Here is a 23,064-nt window from a genome sequence, read left to right on the forward strand (position 1 = left end):
GCACCCAATTGGTATCTGTATCACTATATATCGGATTGGTACTGGTATCGTAATTTGTTAAACGAAACCCAGTCCTAGCAAATACCCAACTGATCGTACATTAACAGGATAGGACTTTGTTGCAGCGGCTATCGGTTCGCAAACTATATTTTCAGCTGGCTTGACTCATTCTTCACTAACAATCATTTTCAGTTCACGAGTTAGCGAGCTGAGTGTTCGGCAGTGTTTTAGCTCAGTGAGTGGGGACTACGCAGTCGGAGGTCCATTCAACCACTGAGGGATTCCGGGAATGAACGAATCCTTTTAATAAGTGGTTTCTAATGATTCAGTAGACTGTAACAAACTGCTCACTAAGAGGCTCCTGACTGGTACAGACAGGAAGTTACATTTTTATTGAAGCTAAACAAACCTAATGTGAAGATGACAATTAAAAAAAAATTACATCTGCAGCCTCCTCTAACCCTAACCCTAACCCTAACTTCATAATTATGCATGTTGAGTTGTATAGTAGTAATATTTAATACAGTGTGTGTGTGTGTGTGTGGGTCAGTGTGACTTGCTCACATGTGCACAGCTCAGTTCAATGCTCATTTGTACCCTGTCACTCTTGCTAATCCTCCTCTGAGCTCCAGTCAGGGCTGACTGCTGAGTTAGCTATGCACTGCAAAACACTGAGCCCCCACTCCTGAATAACACTTCTACTAATTTACTAATGCTCATGCTAACTGAAAATGTTGTACGTACATGTGTACACACGTCTGTGGGTGTCAAACACTGCTTGCTCCCCACCACCCTGTCTTGATATCTACTGTGGCTACTATGCTAGTTATGCTAGTTTTAGTAGGTCACAGTTTTCAAGTAAAAAGAAAATATATATTTCTTTATAGTCCCTTTTTTAAGTTGTTGAAATCTCCATTTGCAACTCATCCCATGTATCTCATATCTCATATATATACAAAACACAGCATTTAATGTCTATACTACATTTATCCTCAACTGCCCTATAAAGTCTTTGTGAACATTTAAATATTTTACACTTGCAAGCATGTGGTGTACTACAACTGGTAGTATATGAAAGTTAACAGGAAGTTGATGGGTTTGTGTAGGGCTGCAACTAATGATTGTTTTCATTATCATTTAGTCTGTCAATTATCTTAGTCTATTAATCGAAATGTCAGTCACTCTTTGAGCCCAATGAGAAACCCTCAAATGTCTCATTTGTCCACAGTAGTCCACAACTCATTCATTTTCCTGTCATAGAGGACTATTGAAACTAAAACATGTTCACATTTGAGATGCTGGAATCAGAAATGTTTTTAAATTTTTAAATGAACTAAAACAATTAGGCAACTAATCGATTAACTGACTAATTGTTGCAGCTCTGTATGTAGGTAATATGCAATCCGACATACATAAATTATTACAGTACAAGGGGAACTTGCACTAGCAGCAATGCAGGATATCCTGGCCTTAAAATCCATAATGTATCTGCATAGCATCCCTTGTTCTGGTAAGTGCTCACATCTTCCAAACTCCAGATTTGCAGGTTGTAACGCAGGCTTTCTGCCAAAAATGTAAGTTCTGAGCCTGAGCTGTGATAACTCTGATGACTTAATTTAATCAGGGATTGTTTTCTTGTGTAAACTTGCTGGAATGCCCTTTTTAATTTGAGCCACTAAGAGAGGGATAGAGTGTGAGACAGACAGAGGTGGAGGGGGGTAGAGGGGGGGTTGCATTTGCTTTTTGCAGTGGTGATGATTAGGTAAAGTGATAGGTCTTATCTATGACTTATTAAACAGGGTACATGCAACTCTTTGTCATACTATACCTCTGAGATGTCGTCATTCCCTTTTTAAATCCAGGTCAGTTCAGTTACCTATTTTGAAGACTCAAGTTTGGCATTTTGACCGTCGCCATCTTGGATTTTCGGAGCAAGAATACTATGACCATATTATGAAGTTAGCTAGCTATTAGCTTGGCTAGCACAGTGCATTTACGGCCTATGGTTATCACTCGATTTACTTAGATGGTCTTTTAGTACAACCAACAACGCTGAACAAGACTTTTTGAGATGACCAAAATGTTGCAATGAACTTTCACGAACTGAACTGTGAACGCTACGGCTATACACCAGTTCTTATCTGGGGTTACATTACATAACGTACATAGAAAACGTTGCCGTATCTTATATTCTCTCTCTCTCTCTTCTCTCTAAATGACTGACTGTTAATGACTTGAAACTAGCGATTGAGACATTAAACACACCAGGAAAATGTTAACGGAGGTCATTGAAAATAGACTAATTTAAAAAATCAGAACAGTCATAATTGTCTCATAGACTTCTATACAATCTGACTTTCTTGTAGAGCCAGTGGAGTCGCTCTGCTGCTCACCATTAGAAAGAATATAGCTTTTGGCACTTCTGCACTAGCTTCACTTCACAGAACCCAGGTTTGCTGCCTGGTTCAGATATGATTTTCATCTTCAGAGGGAACCTGAAAGTCTGAAAGCATCACCTGTTTTGGTCTGTTCATTGGAAAATATAGAGTATCACCAACCTTATACTTAAAGGTCAGGATGCTAACACACATTATGCAACTAGGGTTAGCATATTAGCTTTTCTCTAATGCAGACCAGTGATTCAGTCTCTCAGAATGATGAAGAGGCACTTTTGTTGTTGTTTTTTTCTTTTTCTTGAGCTTGGTCTACCACACAGGATAGAGCGTCGCTTTAAGTGTCTGGTGTGTTCAGAAAAATGGAGAAGTGGGTAGTGTGTGTCAGCAATGATAGTCTCTGAACTGTTATTACTGGCCACATGACTTGATTGACAGACAGTCTCTTGGAGGTGCATTGCAGTGCTGAAACATCACAGCAACCAGTGCTTGGCAGTAAAAATGCAAAAATAAAAACATTGGTTGATGTTTAAATCGGCTAAAAGGATCTCATACAATACCAGGTGCAACCACAGCCTACGTTAAAGAACAACACTTGACTTTACAGGTGATTATAGTGCTCAGTGTCACACTCTAATTATAAGAGCCATAGTCATGCCTTAGTTTCAACAGTAGCAGTGGTCTTACACTAACAGTATATTGCTTCAGCTTGCAATTGACATAAATCTGCATTGGTGTTCATTATAACTCAATGAATACTGGTAATTGTGATATATTTGTATATTTTGCCCATCTTGTACATAAAAGGGGTGTATACTCCCGACAATATGGTGGTGTCAAGCCTCAAGTTTTTCAAAGGCAACATTTATCAAAGCACAAATAACAGCATTATGTTGTTGTACTCTAAGTCACATGAGGATGCTGTCTTTTAATAGATGGCTTTTTTAAAATTAGACCTGCAATGATTAGTTCATTAGAAAATGAACCGGCAACTATTTTAGTAGTCAATTCAATGTTTTGGGTCATTCTTTAAGATAAAATGCAGAAACTCTTCAATTCCAGCTTCTGAAATTTGAACATTTTCTGGTTTCTTTAGTCCTCTATGACACTAAAATGAATATATTTGGGTTAAGGATTGTTGGTTGGGATATAACAAGATACTTAAGGTTGCATCTCAGTCTTAAGGAAACAATGATTGACATTTTTCACCATTTTTATAGACCAAACAATTAATTGACGAATTGAGAAAAGTAATATAAACATGAATTATGATGACAAGTGACTACAGTGTTTACATAGTCTACCTGCCATATGGAGCTGCAATTTATAATATCAAAACCCATAAATAAAGCCAATCTAGAATCAATAAAATGTTCGAACATTGTGACAATATCTCAGAGCTCACAGTTCAAATCACTTGTTTCCAACCATCCGTCCAAAACACATTAAGCGCTTGTGACTGCTTCGCTGTCATAAGGACGGATACAGGAAACCTTGCTGCCCAAAGCAATAACTCTCTACAACACTACTGCACTTCCACCTAACAGAACTCAGCTTTATAGTTTCTCCTTGAACCAAACTATACTCTGTTTTGCTCCTTCAATAACTTTGTTCATGGTGAATTTGCACATGTTATCTTAATTTAGTGTCCCTTGTGATGCTTTGATGACCTTGCACTTTTTAACAGAAGATATTTCCCCATTTGGGATCAGTAAGGTCCACCCATGCACCCAATTCATGCACCCACCGAGGTTTAATATCAAACAAGATTGGGCAGTTTGGAAGCTAGTTGGTATTTGACTAAAACAATGAATCGATTAGCAAAATTATAAAGATCATTTCCTGCCACTTTAATTTACTATTACCACACTGGATAAGGAACCATGCAGTTAGTAGTGATGTAACTGCATCCATTTGTGTGATTGTAGGACTGTGATAAGGAGAGAGAGAGCTTCTACTTGCCATTAAATGCACTTTACGTTTGCTTTCTTGCCTCCGCTGTCACTTTTTCTTTCGCTCTGCTGCAGCGCCAATGGAACTACAGATTACGTAGCCCATTTACTGGAGAAGCAAAAAAAAGACACCACTCCTGACTGTCACACATTGTGTGTGCGACAGAACATGAAAGACCAAGTGGTCCGTATATAACAAAACAGTCAGTAGGAAGTCTTGGTTGTAGTGTAAGGGAAGCTGAGGTTATTCGCTGTCCTGACGCAGCAGGAAAGAAAAGACAACATTGCCGAACAAGGCAGCAAGGCATTCTTCCCTTTTTCCTCTCCGCACGCTCCTCACCCCATCAACCTCAACCTTTCATCACAAGAGAGTGGGGGTTATAGGCGGACACACAATGAATGGGCTGTGTAAAAATCTGGGTCTTGTGACAGAGTATGCAACCATACAGCCCTAGAAGGCAGCGAGGCGTGGGGGTAAAATGTGAGTGTGTGCGTGTGTATGTTGTGGGGGGGGGGGGGGGGGGGGGGGGGGGGGGGGGGGGGGGGGGGGGGGGGAGTGGGGGGGGTTTAGTCTTTTCCAGCTCGGCCTGTGGTTTAGTAGTTGCCGGTCACGTGGCCGTCGTTGCCTTGCCAATGCCTTGTTGATGCCGGTGTCATGGCTGCATTCCCATGGAGATTGGTGTGAGGTGAGAGCAGGTTCAATCAGGAAACCACACAAATGGACTCTTTGTTTCTCAGTCACACCATTCGCAGCACACTATAATTCTTAAAAAAGAAAGAAAGCAGGCTTTATTGGTCTTGTAAAACTAGTCATTATTAACAGCAGGACTAAAAGTCTCTAAAGTCCTGCCTCTGCTGGAGGAATTGACTGGTCCTCTTGGTTCCTACTAACTGAACTGGGTTGGGTCAGATCCAGATGATATTCAGGTCTGGGCAGGGTCGAGTCTTAATGGCTGAGAGTCAATAGATGCTTTCGGACTGGAGTACTGTTGGAGAACTTCCCCCTTTTTGTGTCCGCACTGCAGGACCTTTGAACAATTGGAGTTCTTTGAGCATTGTTTTGGGGGACTTTGAGTTCTTCTAGAACAAGATGAACATTGATGGATGTAGGCATGGGCCGGTATGAGATTCTGGCGGTATAATAACTATAAGAAAAAATATTGGGGTTTCACAGTATGGTGGTATTGCGATTACAGTTCTAAAATGTTCCTAAAAGGAAGAAAAATAAAGACAGACATGTTAATTTAACCTGAATATACACTGTGATGACAGTGTGAGGGGTCGTGATACTCTACGCTGCAGCTGCACCACCTGAGGGGTTTCTGACCAGCACTTCCTGTCTTTGACCAGACTAAAAACAGCTCATACCTTACAATAGGAAAGGTACGACAGAAAATTTGGCGGTTTCGGTTATCGTGGCTTTTTCAAATCGCGGTATACCTTGAACACGGTGATCATCCCATGCCTAGATGGATGTAAATGTACATTCATTGGTCGTACACATGAGGCAGTACAGCACCTGCAACCATCATTTAAAAAAAAAAGAAAACCTGTGTAAAACAACCATGAAGTCTAAATTCACAATGTCCTTCCCATCTCCATTATTATTGTGAAATCCACAGGAAGTGCTGGTCAGAAATCCCTCAGGTGGTGCAGCTGCAGCGTAGAGTATCACGACCCCTCACACTGTCATTACAGATTCAGGTTAAATGAACATGTCTGTCTTTATTTTTCTTCCTTTTAGGAACATTTTAGAGCTGTAATCATAATACCACCATACCATGAAACCATGATATTTTTGCTTATGGTTATCATACTGGCTCATGCCTAGTCTAAATTCACAATGTCCTTTCCATCTCCATTATTATTGTGAAATCCACGACACACAACAAACACACAGTTTCAATCACAGCGTCCTTCATCTTGTTGACATTGTTGTATCTTGTGTAATAGTGATGTTGCTCTACTGACCGCTGGCCGGCTTATGTCACTTCATAGTTTACTCTGGCAGGGGGAATGCACATAGGAAAAAAAAGCCCCTTGAAGGTATGTGAGCTCCCCAGTGGGTAGTTCCTCTCAAGGAGTCCCGACGAGAACAGTTTCATCCAAAAGTGTGCTTCATGTGTCTACCTCCCAAGTTGATCCATGTGGCTTTACTGTGAGCTCTAATCATGGGGTGAGTCAGAACCGTCAGAGACTAAGGTGGCGATCACACTGACATCAGGTCATTTATTTGGATAAGGGCAGTGCATTGACCTAGCAGGGGCGCCAACTCAGAGAGCCCCAGTTGTCTAGTAAAAAAAAAAAGAAGCTGAGTCTGGCTCAAATTTTGCTGCAACGCAATGCAGTGTCACCCAGCAAGGTGCTGCACCCTCCAATCGCACATTCCTGGTGGGCTATTTTGTGATATGGACATTGTATTTTGATTCCTAACCTTGTGATTGTAGCAGTGAAAAGATTAACTAGGTGCCATAATGATAGCTGTCCAGAGTTGTAAAATCCTGTTGATGAATACTTCAAATCACTTGTGCTGCGTTTTAGTATCTTATCTCATTGAAAGCATTTATCTATTGCAGCAGTAGCATTGATGGGTAGTAACACATTACCTGTAACACGTTTATTAATGTTATTACTTCTTCCAATAGCAAGTAGTGTTAGGGATTAAAGTTCAAAATTCAGTAATTATATTAACTCTGTTACTTTAAAACTTGGGGGTCAGTGTGCTCGCTGTCTGACTGGGATTAAAAAGTGTTTATAAGTGCAGTCTCTATGATCAGCTGACAGACTGCTCTAGAGGAGGAGAAATGTGACTCGGGGTTATTCTGAAGTTGTGTTGTGTCTTGTAGCTTGTAGCCGGCTAGCTAACGTTAGCTACAGGTAGCATTCAGGAGCCACCTGACGCTAGCTTACTGTAGAGTTGGAGAGTGTGTGAATCATGCAGCTGAGGTTTGGACTTCTTCCAAACTGTTTTACTGCCTGCTTGTTAAACCACTAATTATTTCTTTTCTATTTCTGTGTGTTTAAATATACAGAAGATGCAGTGTGTGTGTCTGTGTGTGTGTGTGGAGGATTTTAAGCTGTTTAAAGGCAAGTAGTAATAAAAGTAAAGCTGCTTTTAGCAAAAGTAAGTTAGCCTGTTGTGACAGAGCATAAAAGAGCTACACCTGGTAGCCCACTGGAACCTGACCAGGCTCACTTAAGGTGGACTAACCCTTAAGGTGGACCAACTATTTTCATTTTTGTGGCTGCTGAGTCTCTGCTTGCAAGTCTGAAAAAGTGTAAATCCAACATAAGTGTGTGTTGTATCTCACACAAACCAAACATACATAATGAACACATGTGAGATGCAGTTTTCTCACCACCATTCATTACCGGTGGTGATCTAATACAGACACCTCAAGGTGGCAAGAAAAAATAAAAACATTTGGGTTTTAAATCATTCCTTTAAAAACAGCGTTGTGTTAAAGGGTTGACTGTCTATTATGGCTGCAGTGAGGGCAGGGGAATAAATTACATGTTTTCTGATTTCAAAGCAGCTTACTGTCAGTGCTGCCAAGTTGGAGCACAGCCAGGGAGAGAGCTTGTCAGAGCAAAAGCGGTCATTCATAGTTTGAACAAATTGGTGATATAATCCAAAGTCCTGTTTAAAATGGACAAGAATATAACTCTGTTTAACCAAGTGAAAAAAAACTCTGCATCTCTGTGGCTATGTAAACTGCACATTCATCATCTTTTAAAGCACATAACACCACAACTGTGAGGTTTTCCAACTCCTAACAATTTAAAATATTAAATATACAAGTTTTACTACAGAACATTTCTCAGAGGCTCGTGTAGGTGTAAGTTTACTCTTAAGATAGGTGCAGCGTTACACATGTTGTAGTGTCTCGTGTCACCTCACACAGTGACACTTCAAATAGAGATATACCAAGTTCTCCTATGTCACAGGTCTGTTTATAGACGAGGAAAGTTGAGGCCAAGCACTGCTAATCCCATCATGGAACTTGTAGGTCCGACTGCCGGGGTCACTCACCTGAAGGGACACCTTTTTTTTTACTTGACCAACATTTTATTATCAATTACAACCATTCAAATTCTTGCTTCTGACCACTGCAGCAGGTTTACTTGTTAATCTGCTTTGTAGTTGGTATCATACATCAACTTGCTCATGTTGCTCAACTCTTATTTTTTTCTTTGGACATTTTATCTGTTCCAAGAATCCAAGAGTTACCCAACACCAACACCAAATGCCTGTTTCAAATGCTGCCACCCGAAATGAAGTTTGATCAACTTTGAGATGCAGTGTTCATATAGGAGTCTGCAAATCAGACTTAAAACATAAAAAATGAAGTTGAGTTGAGTGTAAATTTTATGAATAGTCAACATATACCCCATTGCACCTCTATCCTTTTAATTGGAGTTAAAAGGATAGAGGTATGCATTTGTTATATTGTAATTGTAGGGTTAGGGTTAGGGTTAGGGTTGGTTGTATTTATTTTAACATGGACCCCAGGAAGAGTAGCTGTTGCCTGGGTAACAGCTAATGGGGATCCAAATAAACTAAACTAAACCTACATAGTACATAATGATATTACAAGAATCATGGATCAATTTAAAATCATGGAAAGTAAGATTGTGATGGGTGTACTTCAGACCTTCTAGTTGGGTCCAGGTGCATGCCCCCCCCCCCGAAGAAAATCTTGTACATTTTAAAATTAAATGCATTCATCTGATGCACTTTAAGAGCAAAATTGAGAATCCAGATCTATAAAGAACTTTGTGCTCTTATAAACAATTTTGTGCTCTAGTGAACAATTTTAATTATAAACACATTAGTTGTATTAATGTGAGAGTCCCACAGTTCACTTCACAAATGGACTTAAGACAAAACTGACCAGGGCATACATTTGAGTCATCAAAAAAAAAAAAAAAAAAAGCAAAAATGGTTACCGGTGTTTAACTGATTTATTTTTTAGGTGTGGTACAGAACTTGATAGATGATCTCAGGACATTGCTTATCGACTTGAAAAGTCCATATTTCTGTGTGTGTGTGTGTGTGTGTGTGTGTGTGTGTGTGTGTGTGTGTGTGTGTGTGTGTGTGTGTGTGTGTGTGTGTGTGTGTGTGTGTGTGTGTGTGTGTGTGTGTGCGCGCATTAACGACAGTGGCAAGAAAAAAATTCCCTTTAATGGGAAGATACCTCGAGCAGAACCAGGCTCTAGGTGAGCGGCCATCTGCCTTGACTGATTGGGTTGGGAAAGAAAGAGCAGAGCGAGGGCAGAGAGGGACACAGAAGTACAACAGGAATAACAATTATAATTCTAATAGTAGAAATATGACTAATGAGTCTACAGCCATGCTTTGAGTTAAATTTTAAGGTTGAGGTTCAGCATCTAAGTTTAGCATGAAAACATTTGTGCTAATTAGCTGTAAACAAAGGTCAGTTGAGGCTGATGGGAATGTCATTATCGTTGCACATATTTGGTGAATAAGATTTAAATACTGACCTGATGATGGCGCTAAATTATAATAACACCACAGGGGAAGGTCAGGGGATCACTCAAGGATTCTTCCTCTGGGAACCATGACTGTACGAAATTTCATGTGAATCCATCCGATAGTTTTTTTTTTTTTTTTTTCAGTCTGGACAGTGGTGGACAAACAGACTAGAGCCCAACCGATATATTGATCAGCTGATATTGATCTTATGACAGATTTATCGGTGTTGGTATGGTATTGGAATATATTGTTCGATATGTGCCGATAGTTTCATTTTACTTTTAAAACTTACATAGGCAGCATTTTATGTAAATGTGCTTTTTTCCTTCTTCATTTTGTTAGTTAAAGTTTGTTAAACTGTTAAATATCATCAATGTGTCCTTTATGTATATACAGGATATATACATAAAGTAGGTATTATCGGCCGATCTGTATCAATATTGGAATTTTTGTATTCCTTTAATATCGCTATTGGCATCGGTTGCAATAATCCAGTATCAGTTTGGCTCTTTAACAGACACAACATACAACATAAATGCCATGATTTCATTTTAGAAACTGTAAATGTGGATTGTGTCGAATGAATGTCTCAATCTTTCTATTTTTCTGTCTTTTCCTCAGGCTGGTGTCCTCCATCCATGCTGTCATGGCAACCACAGCGGGAGTCATTGTTGTGTCGTCATGCCGAGGCAACGTCATCAGTGACAGGTTAGACTTCATGTCATCAATCCTTCAAACTGCTGATAACCTATGACTCCTCCTTTTTACATTTCCCACACAGTTATTACGCTTTCTTAGCTTCATCCACATCCTCGGGGCAAAGCCAGAAGTCCGCTCAGTTTAGATGTAACCGCTGAGATCTGCAGGACGCCCTATTTTAACATTCAGACTCAACAATAGAGAGGCAACAGAATGCAGTTTATATTGACTTTGGAGGAAGTTGAGAAAGATCCGACTTCACTCAAATGTCCCCTGGAGCACAGGAGAGTGACAGCCTGGCAACAAGCAAGTGACCTCAAATAAACAGAAAATCATAGTTGTTTCCTTCTCCACTCAACAACATAAACATACTCGAAACAGAGTTGGAGAGAGAGAGAGAGAGAGAGCGAGAGAGAGCGAGAGAGAGAGAGGGAGAGGGAGAGAGAGAGAGAGAGGGAGAGAGAGGGAGAGAGAGAGAGAGGGAGCTTGGCGTGGTCAACGACTCATGTAAATTACATGCTCAGCGCTAACATGCCTGCAAGCAAAGACACGGCCTGCCTCTTTGTATCCCAATGTCTGAACACACTGTTAGTATTATGCATTTCTTCTAAGAACCGACTTACTGCTTTTATTCACATGTTCTTTCCCCACTTACACAAGATAGATGTTTGCTTTTTACTCTTTGGTGTGATTTTAAAAGCTTGTATAATTGAACAGTGTTTCTAGCCGTATTGTCTCTACAGTGTAATAGCTGCACAAGAGAGGAAGCAAACATTACAGATTTAGGCTGCCTTAAATATCACTTAAAGAAAGAGCTATTATACCTCCTTTCTATATCTGCTTTTTGTCACAGATAATTCACATGTCTCACCCCATGATTAACTTTGCCTTTATTTCAACGAAACCTATTTTCCTCCCAATCTGACTCCTCGTATTTAACTGTTATTCAACCGCCTCCTAGATCAGCCACCTGGCAGGAAGCTAGCGTTAGCATGGCGTTAACCTCCCCGCACAGTTTATGAAAGTGTAACGCTAAGCTAATGCTAGGCTATTAATCCTACTGAGTCAGCGGCCAGACCTGGGCAGGCCCAGTTCCAGGCTGCTAATCTCCACCACCGCCCCTCCCCATCACCCACAGGGTTTAATTCCTCCACAACGCTGCTCAATTCTGCTGTCCGGTGACGTGCACAGGGCCCGGAGCTTAGCAGACACATGCTCCACAGTCAGACCCATGAATACTCTTAATACTCCATTACAATCTGTCACTTCATTTAGACTTCATTGCCTCAGTTGCGACAACTATGACAAGGTTGTGCAGTGCTTAAACCTCCAATACTGATGGGACAGCATGCAATATATTGAGTGTGGCAGCATGGAGCATATTATTCTCCATGCTAACGGTTGATCATTTTTGGTGTTTATGACTTCCTGGTTCAAATCTGACCTAATGAATTCACCATATATTCACATACACTGTTTTCCTGTGCATTGAGGGATTATTACTAACATTTTGGGAGTTCTCAGAGCCCCAATGATGACTTTTTTAAAATCCAGTACCCACTTTTTTGGAAGTTTAACACAGCATAATGTTATCATGACCAATAGAAACAACATCCAAAGATACAAAAAGAGGGCCCAAGTTGTAGTAAAGTCTTGTATGTACATGCAAGTGTAAGTAACACTGCATAATTATCACTGCCACATATGCACTACTTTACTATTCAGTGTTACTGGTGCGGTTTCCTTTACAATACAACACGATAACACACAGCTGTATGCCAGTCACTGCTAGGCAAAGGCAAAGGCAAAGGCAAATGTGTTTGTAAAGCACATTTCAACAAGTAGGTAGTTCAAAGTGCTTTATGCAAAATATATAAGACATAAGACACGAAAATAAAAAGTTGCAGTGCAGTATAATGTATTAACCCTAAAATTTGGATTTAATAAAAAAAAGCAGTCGCAAACAGTAAAGTCTTACTACCTTGAACTTATCCCAAAGTAGTTGTCTGATCATTTGGAAGATGCAGCACAGAGGCTGAGGATGAGTGTTAGGTTTGCCCATATATTTCTAATGGGAAAAGGCTTAGTCAGCAAGTTTCAAGAGTGATTCCTCTGCGTGCACTAATAAAAAAAGAGTTCTTCCGTATTTTCCATTGCCCTTAATACAGCAGATATATGTAAAGGGCTATATATATATATATATATATATATATATATTTATATGTACTACAGAGCTGAGTTGTGCAGCATTCATTCCATCCTGAGCTGTTTGTTGTGCCTCTCTGCTGTTTTAATCTCCATCCACTGACCTTAAGAGCTAAAGAACCCAGTCAGAGGTCAAAGGTCAGTAGCTCAGCTCTTCCCTCCAGCTTTACTCCGTTCTGTCCACATAATTAACCATCACAGTAATCGGTGCTCATTAGACTACTGAAACCAACCAAGCTGTATTTACATACGGCTGCCTTAAAGCCTTGGCATGCTTCTGGGAGGAAGGGAGGAAGGGGGGAAGGCATGTAGGTTAAATGAGTGTCTGCCAAACTGAAACTAAAACTAAAGATAAACCAATTGTCCATCTACCACTTAACCTACTGGAGGAAAGCAAATATAAATACGATGATATTTAAACCTTAACTTAAACTCATCATTGACTGTAGAATGGCCCAGAGTGTAATCAAACACATTGAAAAACAGCCATTTGCATATTTCAGGCTTCCACATGCACAGATGGATTTGACACAGGGTTTTATTTTTTGAGTAAAGAAGTGAAATCAGGTTAATTTACGTAGCAAATCAAGAGCTGACTGGAGTCTGCTGAGAGGCAGCAGCCAATCAGAACAGAGTGGGCTCATTGGGAAGGGGAGGGGGTGGGGCTTAAAGAGACAGGAGGCTAAACTGACCAGGGTATAAAGGGCCAGTATAAGATATATAAGGAGCTTTTTGAATTATAAATCATGGAAAGATATTACAGAGCTGGAAATGTGGATGATATATCCTCTTTAACGCCCACACACTCTGACTCTAAACCACAGATTTATTAAGATTAACAACATTTCAGTTACTCTCTGATATTCGCCATGTAAAAAGCGCTAAAAATAGATGCCACATAGATATATATACTGTATTTTTCAATTAATTTAGTAAATGCTTGGTCTATAAAATATCAGAAAACTGTGGAAAAAATACCACAATTTCCGACAGACTAAGGTGATGTTATCAAATATCTTGGAAAATCAAATTCTCACACTTGCAGATATCGAAACCATCACATATTTGGCAGTTTGCTCGAAAATTGCCTCTATATAATTAAATGATCATCAAAATAGTTGCAGATTAATTGATTTAATTGATACAAAAATTGTGAAAAGAAGTGAGTTCAGAAGTAGATAGAAACATGTTTTGATGATTTTTTTGGTTGAATATTTTTTGGTTGTTTTATTTGGTCTTTGTTTCTGGTGTGATCAGTGCTAATGTGGTTGTCAGTCGATTTTTTGGTTTTGGCTCATCACCTGCAGCTTGTGTTTGAATGGGATCGGATATTAAGGAATGAATAAAAAGTATAATTCAGAAAACAAAGTAGTAGATAAATACACACATAATGATTTATTTTTGTCTTTTTCCTCCTCAGGCACTGGCTAGCAACCTACTTTGTCATCTGGTACGGCGTGCCCTACATGACATACGACATCTTCGCCATGTACCTCAGCCACTACCACCGCTTCCGCGTCAAAGGGCACGAGGAGTACAAGCAGCATTCACTGAAGACCGTGAACTCCTTCGTCCGCAGAGAGTTCCTGCTGGTGTTGCATCACATCGCCCTGCTCACTATCCTGCTGCCTGTCACACTGGTGAGGAGGGGGGGGAGGGTAGGGGAGGGGGAGGGGGGAAGAGAGAAGGGGAGGGGGAGGGTGAGGGTGATGAGAAAAACGAGGTGGAGGTTGAGACAGCATTGATGAGGTCATGTTGTTTGTAGCTGAGGCCGGTAATTCACATTAAAGCTGAATGTCCTGCAGCCAGAACTGGCAGTGATTACTCAGTATCTTGCAGCGCTGGTGCTAAAACAATTAGCATCACAGATCACAATCTTCATCAACACTGTGGGATTACAATCACTGTCACTGGTCTCTTGGGTTTTTTTTAGTGTTGTGACATTGACTCTAGTTTGTCATATTTTTTTTATAAATATATTAGACATAGTTTTTTCTGCCTTACTATTAAGTTAGTGCTGCTGGTGCACATATAGTATTCTACAAATGGTAATAAAGCAGATCTCACTATCTCACTTACATTACTTATCTGTGTCCTGTGTTAGTGATTGCAACCCATGCTAGTGTTACCTGCTTTCATTCAACTCATTTTTGATGAGTAAAGCTGCAATAATGAATCAATTAATTGCCAAGTATTCAATTAATGGCCTGCCATGCAAACTGGAGGCTTCAAAACAGGAGTCCAAAAAGTGTTGTCAATTAACGTCACTTTGGCTTCTATGACTTGCAGTTGTTTGACCTTCGAGTTGTCCTCCCATCTGTTTTGAATGTTCCTTCTTTCCTCCCTTCTTTCCTTCTCTCCTTCGTTCGTTCGTTCGTTCGTTCGTTCGTTCGTTCCTCCCTCCCTCCTTGTCTCTTTCGCTCCTTCCTTCCTTCCTTCCGTCCTTCCTCCCTCCCTCCCTCCCTCCTTCATTCCTTCCTTCCTTCTTCTCTTCCTCCCTCCCTCCTTCTTTCCTTCCCTCCTCCCTCCCTCCCTCCTTCCTTCTTTCCTTCCCTCCCTCCTTCCTTCATCTTTTCCTTTCTCCCTCCCTCCTTTCCTTCCCTCCCTCCTTCCTCCTTAATTCTTCCTCCCCTCCTCCCTTCCTTCCTCCTTTCCTTCCTTCTTCTTCCCTTCCTCCCTTCCTTCCTTGACTCGAGGACAACAGGAGGGTCATTTGGTCATATGTGAATGCAGCAATCGCTCTCAGATGCAGGACAAAACAAGTGGGCTGAGATAGCAAAGAGAGTTTTCTCAGCTAGCTTCTAATCGAACCCTGCAGTGGTTCGTTTTACAGTGAGAACTTAAATCAACTCAAGCAACCAAAACCTCGGACTTATGACTCTGGTTCAAACTCCAGTGCAGGTGGCAGTAATACACCCGTTTGCCACCTGCTATAAACTAGAAAAAGAACCGACTCGGTGGAAGGTTTCCATGTTGAAATGTTTACAGAGAAGTCCAAGAAGCCAAACCAGAATGAGATAAGCCATGAGATAAAAAATCCCTCATTCGAATTTGAACCCGTGGATATAGTTGAATCTGCAATAGAAAAAGCCTTGTTTCTATATTACTACACTTATGTAATATCAGCTGTGTGTTAATATTATGTTTGCAAATCACAATGAGCTATTGTTAGAGTCACGAATGGTGGAGTTCTCAGCTTTATGCAGCAGAAAGGAACCACTTGACTGATTATCTGTGTGTTTCATGGGAGGAAATGAGTCCACTAAAGTCCAACTCAGTTCAAAGGCCTCAAGGGAGTAAATAACAGGAAGGGACAGAGAACAGGTAACTGGTGATTATCGATTGCTTTCTTTTGGAACTAAAAAAATAGTAACAAATTAAACCTTTATTGATTTATTTTACATCCTTGAATTGTTAAGTGTTGCAGGTAAGTAGATCCAGTAAGAATGGACAGGAAGTGAGAGTGAAAGATCCAAGTTTGCTTCCTGGAAACTGAAGCCAAGCAACATTTTTTTTATGTACATGAAAGCATGAAAAGCTCAGAGAAAAAAAAAAAACATGTTGAATGGGTCATTATACCGTCGATGAATGCAAACAAGGAAGCAGGCAACAAAAGAGGAGACGTACTGCGCACCAGGATGACCTTTTAGTGTAAGAATAACTGGCTGAGCAATAAATTGGAGACCTAACTATTACAGTTCAACAATGTCAACAAAGAAAGGTCCAAATAAACAACTTGGCTTTTTTTTTCTCTAAAGAATATATATATATGAATTTTATCACACTTTATTGCTAGAATTTGGTCGTTCATGAGCTTCCTACAGACCTCCTTCAACCTGCCGTTAAAGTTTATATCCCACAGACTTTACAGACACCATAGCAACTCCTTTCCAAGTGGTATCCCAGGTTAGCAGGCCAGGTGCAGTGGAAACTCAACCCTTTTGTTTGCAGTGGCAGTCAGTGGCAATATGAGATCACATTACCCTACATTATTCAGCTGCAGCTGCAGTCATCCTCTTTCTCTTAACTCGCCACCCCTCCCTCTGTTTCTCCTCTTGTTCTCTCACTCATCAGCTTTAATACTTGAGCCGGTACACTTATCCAACAAAGCTGTAAAGGGAGGGACAGTGACATGCAGAGACCAAAGACCAAAAACCTTTTAGGTGTAGATTGAATGTTGATTAAAAGTTTATTCTCAGAGTCAGAAGTTATTGAAAAGTTTAAATATAAAGTCAAATATTATTATTCATTGTAAACACGAAAAGACGATGATCAGCAATCTCTTTTTCTGTCTCTTCATACTTTTTGACTTTCCGACCCCTATGGCACAATTTGTGCTTCAAGTAAAATAAGTTTAATTTTGTAAAAGACTCCCCATGTATTTCCTAAAACACCCAGGCACTGCTGTTTTTAATAAGCATAACATATAGTCATTCATACAGGAGCAAAAAGTGTATTCAATGGGGATTAATTTCAACTGCAGACTTGGTACACAAGTTTGTAATAATAAGTGAAATAAAGAATAATAAGTGTAATAAAGACACAGAGAAGCATGATGTCACCTTCTGTTGCTCAGAGGAAGGATCACTTCATCATTTTTGGGACTTCATAGGATCAGTTGTCAATAAGAAAAATCACCAGAATTATCATTTAAATTAATTATTATATCAGTATTAAAAGGTAGGCTAATAATAACATATACAACTGATTTGAATATCTTAAGGTTTTGAGTCAGACACAGGAAACAATTGAAGATATTATTGCATTTTATAGACTAAAGGATTAATTGAGCCAATAATCGACACATTAATTGACCAAATGACCAAAAGAATATTAATGTGGCCATGAAGTGGGTCAGTCACAATGTTCCTAGACTCAGTTTTGGTTGGGGCATCAGACCAGGATACCTTTTCGAGAGGCGCCTTGTGTAAGTCTTCAGGACAAGTCCAGCTGGGTGGAGAGCTCGGAGCAGACCTGGAACACCTGAGATTTTTACAGATCAGACCTGGGAAGACTCAGGATACCTCAGATGGAGCAGGAGAAGAAAGAGGATGAACTTCTGGATTATTTTGATTGGTTTGCTGTCATCATGATATATTTGCAGGTTTGCGAGCTGCTGCATTAACCTCAGTGGTAGAAGGCATGAAATAGATTTTTATCTACATGTCCTGCTAAGTAGTGGCTAACCATGACATTTTATTTGCACACAGGGGAATGTGTGAAGGGGAAAATTCAAATAAATCTCTGGACAGATGGTGAGCATCAAATGCTAACAAACCACAAATACACCTATTTTTTTCTCAGTGGCTGGAGGCAAATGAAGCAGCATGGAGCGGTGCATCAGAACAGCATGTTTGTGGCTTTATAACGTAGGTCAGTTTTAGCATATTTGCACAGAATACAGAGTTTGAATGAGGCCTCGTACATAGACCTACAGTAGTATAAAGGTAACACACACACACACACACAGTCAGGTGCAGGTGGGGGTGGAATGAGGTAACAAGGTAGTCGGTTAGGTGTGGTGTAAAGTTCCCCCTCTGTGGTCTCAGTCATGGCCAGATGGCAAGGCCACGTCTGGAGCCACTCATGCTTTATTCATCATCAGCACACTGCAAGCTAAGCTAACACACAGCGCTTGTCTTTTGTCTGGAGTCTCTTTATCCATCTAGACTGACTCACCTATTCTAGGATGGCCTCTCTTAACTCACAGCACTGTGCCACTGGTCAATATTTCAAAGCTTCATTCATTACTTATGTACAGGACATCGTTCTGGCCTGGCCTGCCTCTCCTTCCTTTTGCTATCATAAAGTTGTTGCGGTTAGGACATTTGCCTCTTGTGGCGTTATGCAAACAAAATAAAAATTATCTTCACATGTCAAAAGGATTTTATTCCACAGCTTCTGATTGGCAGCTTTAAAATTTGAATCGGTTTGAAGCTAATCCTGATTGAAACACGTCCACATGTTTGATGTTTTTTTACTGTCGTTTTTTTAAGAGATTACCAAACTTTATTTACCTCCTTGAAAATGAAAATCAAGTGAAATATACAGACAGGAAGTTGTTAAACAGGAATCTCTTCTTCTGACTTGCCAGGATCAAGATTGCAGCCATGACACCCAATTTAGAGGACACATGTATAGTCTGTCCTTTGTAGGCCTCCGTATCCCACAAGGCATTGTGAACTTTATATCACATGAACACATCAGGTTTACCAGGTATTTGTATTTAGGTGGTTAGTAGTTCATATATAATTTGAATATGACCGATAACTTGGAGCCACCGCTGTGAATAAATGATTTTATCCCGTTATAAAGAGTAACAAGATGTTAGAAATTAATTGAATATTGATGGATATATTTGCCATTAACCAGACGTAGAATTTGCTAGTTATCCATCATGGGTTGAAGTTAATCTTTAGACTTCATGATAAACATGGAAATGATCTCTGGTTACCATCAGTGTTTACACGTAAGGGAGTGTTTGAATGCACCTTTTAGTATTGTTATCTTTTGAGGCTTGTTGACGTCATTTTGGGAGGAAGAGCAGGTTCAGCCTCACCACCAGGTCCTCCAACGCCCTCACCTCCATGGTGGCCATCTTGGAAATGGGACATGTGACCCGAATGATGGATTCTGGTGTTGAAATCAAACAGTTTTTTTGCGCCGATCCACCAGCCTCACATACACATCCTTGTTTTTTCATACTATGAGAAACCCACTACCATCTGCCTTTCTACTAACACTGTACATACTGTAAATCAGAAGTAGTTCGAACTAGGCATGGGATGATAACCGTGTTCAAGGTATACCGCGATTTGAAAAAGCCACGATAACCGAAACCGCCAAATGTTCTGTCGTACCGTTCCTAAGGTATGAGCTGTTTTTAGTCTGGTCAAAGACAGGAAGTGCTGGTCAGAAATCCCTCAGGTGGTGCAGCTGCAGCGTAGAGTATCACGACCCCTCACACTGTCATTACAGTGTATATTCAGGTTAAATGAACATGTCTGTCTTTATTTTTCTTCTTTTTAGGAACATTTTAGAGCTGTAATCACAATACCACCATACCATGAAACCATGATATTTTTTCTTATAGTTATTATACCGCCAGAATCTCATACCGGCCCATGCCTAGTTCAGACAAAAAAGGACGGTCTCTCTGGAACCTTATACGGGACACAGCACAAATAACATGAACATCAACATGCAGTTTTGATGACGTAACCACAGTAACCACAGAGCCAGGGTGGGTTAAAAGAAAGTTTCAGTGACATCTTTCAGGTACACCAAACATCTAAAGTGCTGCTGTTGATTGATAACTGAAGACAGGTTGGATGTCCGAACCTTCCTGCCACAACATATCCACACTGACGTTTCTCTTTTGACAGATGTAACACAACAACTTTACAGAACACAGAACAAACTTATACTCAAAACTAGCGAAGGAAAGCTTTGATTTGGGCTATATATGTATAGTTTGATACCCGGCTATCAAACAGATGAAATGGATTGGCTCTACAGACGACCAATGACTATATGAACCATACAGCCGCCTGAGGAGTGGGCTTCATCGGATTATTTTAGTGTCACATGATGCTTTTACAATCTGACATGTTGGATGTAAAGGATATAATTGGAAGGAAGAATTTCATTTCTCTGTCAGTGCTCAGATTTAAAGATAACGTGTAGTAGGGCTGGGCCGATATGCTTTTGTGCCGATTCGATTCTCCAACGATTTTTGGGTCCCGATTCGATTTAAATTGCGATTCTGATTAAACTCTTTTATATTTCAATTATTGTGATTTTCTTTCTTTAACCCTCCTGTTGTCCTCGAGTCAAGAAAGGAGGGAGGAAGGAAGGAAAGGAGGGAGGAAGAAGGAAGGGAGGGAGGGAGGAAGGAAGGAAGAGAGGAAGGAAGAAGGAAGAAGGAAGGAAGGAAAGGAAGGGAGAAATAAGGAAGGAAAGGAGGGAGGAAGAAGGAAGGAAAGGAGGGAGGAAGAAGGAAGGAAAGGAGGAAGGAAGGAGGGAGGAAAGAAGGGACAGTCAAAACAGACAGGGTCAATTTGACCCAGGAGGACGACACAAAGGTTAAACAAGAACAGGTTGAACCAAACACTTGATAATACATAAGTCATATTTATAAAAAATAATACACACTTGACATCAGTTTGTGAGATTTATTTTTAAAACTGTGCACCTGTCCTCACAAAAAACATTCACATCCACCAACATCTTACAATAAACTAAACTGCTACATTTAGCTGGTCTTTAGAAGAAAAAAAATAAAAATTGATTGTCATATGAGAATCCATTTTTAAAAATCGCCAGAAAAAAATTTGCTATTAATATAAAAATCTTTTTTTTTTTTTTTTGGCCCAGCCCTAACATGTAGCATATCTGTCAATAGCATGTGTCAGAATTACGGCTAATTGATTGATCAAAACACATACTGATCAAAACTTGATACCATCTCATGTCTTTTTGAAGTCTCTTTTAGCATCATATTTCCAATGAGACTGCTCCAGAAGTCGTCCTTGAATGTCAGCTGTGTTTTTTTATTTTTTTCCCCCCCTCCTCATACTTGTGTTTATTTGCTCACTCTATGTGCGCTCTTGTTTGTCTGTTCCTCAGTTCTTCAGAAGGGACCAGGGGGATTTCTTCATCGGCTGCTTGTTTCTAACGGAGCTCAGCACACCCTTCGTCTCCCTGGGGAAGATACTTATTCAGGTGAGACGGCGCGTAACACCTGTGTGTGCGTTCACCACACACACACAACTAGGGGAAGTCTTATATATGTGTCATGTGTCCTGTGTCCCGTTTGTGTAAAACTCTCAAAGCCAAAAGGTTTTTAGAACATGTAGTGCAAACACTGTCTGACTGAAATAACTGCAGTAGTATCATGAGGACATTCTTGCTTTATCAGGCAGATCAACTACCACCGAACCACACAGGGGAATTACTATCTCACTAGCAGTAACATAGTGGTGCTTCAAAGGCTACGAGCATATCATTAACTAGATAAGTTTGTCAGGTTACATGTTAAACTTTAGAATAAAAGCAGAGGTCACGACTATTAGTGTGTATTTTCACCTCTGGGAAGTTTACACTCGAGCAAGCACAGCCGACATTTGCGAAAAAAGGCTGGTTAGTCCTCTCTTATTGCATTTAAAATAACATATGCAGTAAAGCAGAAATATAACCTCGGTCTTACATATGCATAGTATGTGTATGTAAGGCTGCTCAATTAATCGAAATTTGATCGTGATTACGATTTAGGGGCCAAACGATCTCAAAACTAATAAAATTGAGGGGAAACGATTTTTAATAATGATGACATAGCGCTCAATAAGAGAGGTTTTATTTTGAAAAGCTTAGACAGGAAGCAACCAGAAGCCGCTGCACCAAATAAAATGTAAAGGTTTATTTAGTATCTGAACAAATTAATAGACAATCTAGTGAGACTTCGGACCAAGTGTTGCAGCAGGATAATCGTCCCTGTTACGTGACACATCATCGTGAACAGGTGTGATTAGCTTGTGAAATAATCTTCAGGACTTTATCACCAACTTAATGTGAAATTGTATTTTTCTGCTATGAAATAAAGGCCTTAGGATTTTTAATGGATTTTTAAAAATATACAAATGCTGTCAGGGATATCTCAGATTTACATAACGCTGTTAGTGCTACTCCATATATGTATTTACCTATATATAGATGGATTGCAGTAGGTGTGAAGCCACCCTGCTATGACTCTGACTGGGCACAAGAAATCCATTCATCATTTTCTTATGCATTCCTGTTCAGGTGATATGCAGTGGCTGCATCATCAAAAAAAAAAAAAAAAAAAATCCACAGTACCTCCATTTCATTTGGGGATGTAGCTTGTCACTGGAACATCAATAATTAAGGTCCACGGCTTACCAAAAACTAAAAAGAAGAAGAAGAAAAAAGCAAACATTAGTCAGTAGCATTTAGGCTAAGAGGCTATGGCACTGCTCACTCTCCCACGCTGCACTGCAGTCAATTCCTTCATTGGTTCCACCCAAACAACAAACAGTACATCCTGCACTCTTATTATTACTGCTGTTATATATGTAGTCTATGTGTGGGTTAGTACGTGTCTGTGTGTGTGAGTATATATATATGTGTGTGTGTGTGTGTGCAAATGTATTATATTTAATGTAATCATTTCCTAATTATTATTCTCTATTACATTTAGATATTTTTAAGCCTGTTCAGCACTTTGGTGAACTGCAGTTGTTTTTAAATGTACTGTATAAATACATTGTGACATTGACATTGACATTGACGAGCAAGTATG

The 23,064-nt window shown here is 40.0% G+C and overlaps 1 protein-coding gene across 1 annotated transcript in view; it reads left to right on the top strand.

Annotated features, from left to right (window-relative positions):
- Positions 1 to 23,064, top strand: part of tlcd3a (TLC domain containing 3A) — a 35,280-nt gene that overhangs the window by 1,429 nt on the left and 10,787 nt on the right. Inside the window, exons 2-4 of the mRNA XM_053331566.1 lie at positions 10,464 to 10,550; positions 14,167 to 14,386; positions 21,375 to 21,470. Coding sequence (XP_053187541.1) covers positions 10,464 to 10,550; positions 14,167 to 14,386; positions 21,375 to 21,470 — 403 coding nt within the window. The remainder of the gene's footprint in view (positions 1 to 10,463; positions 10,551 to 14,166; positions 14,387 to 21,374; positions 21,471 to 23,064) is intronic.

Source organism: Scomber japonicus, chromosome 13 (genome assembly GCF_027409825.1).
Source record: "Scomber japonicus isolate fScoJap1 chromosome 13, fScoJap1.pri, whole genome shotgun sequence".
NCBI classification, from domain to species: domain Eukaryota; kingdom Metazoa; phylum Chordata; class Actinopteri; order Scombriformes; family Scombridae; genus Scomber; species Scomber japonicus.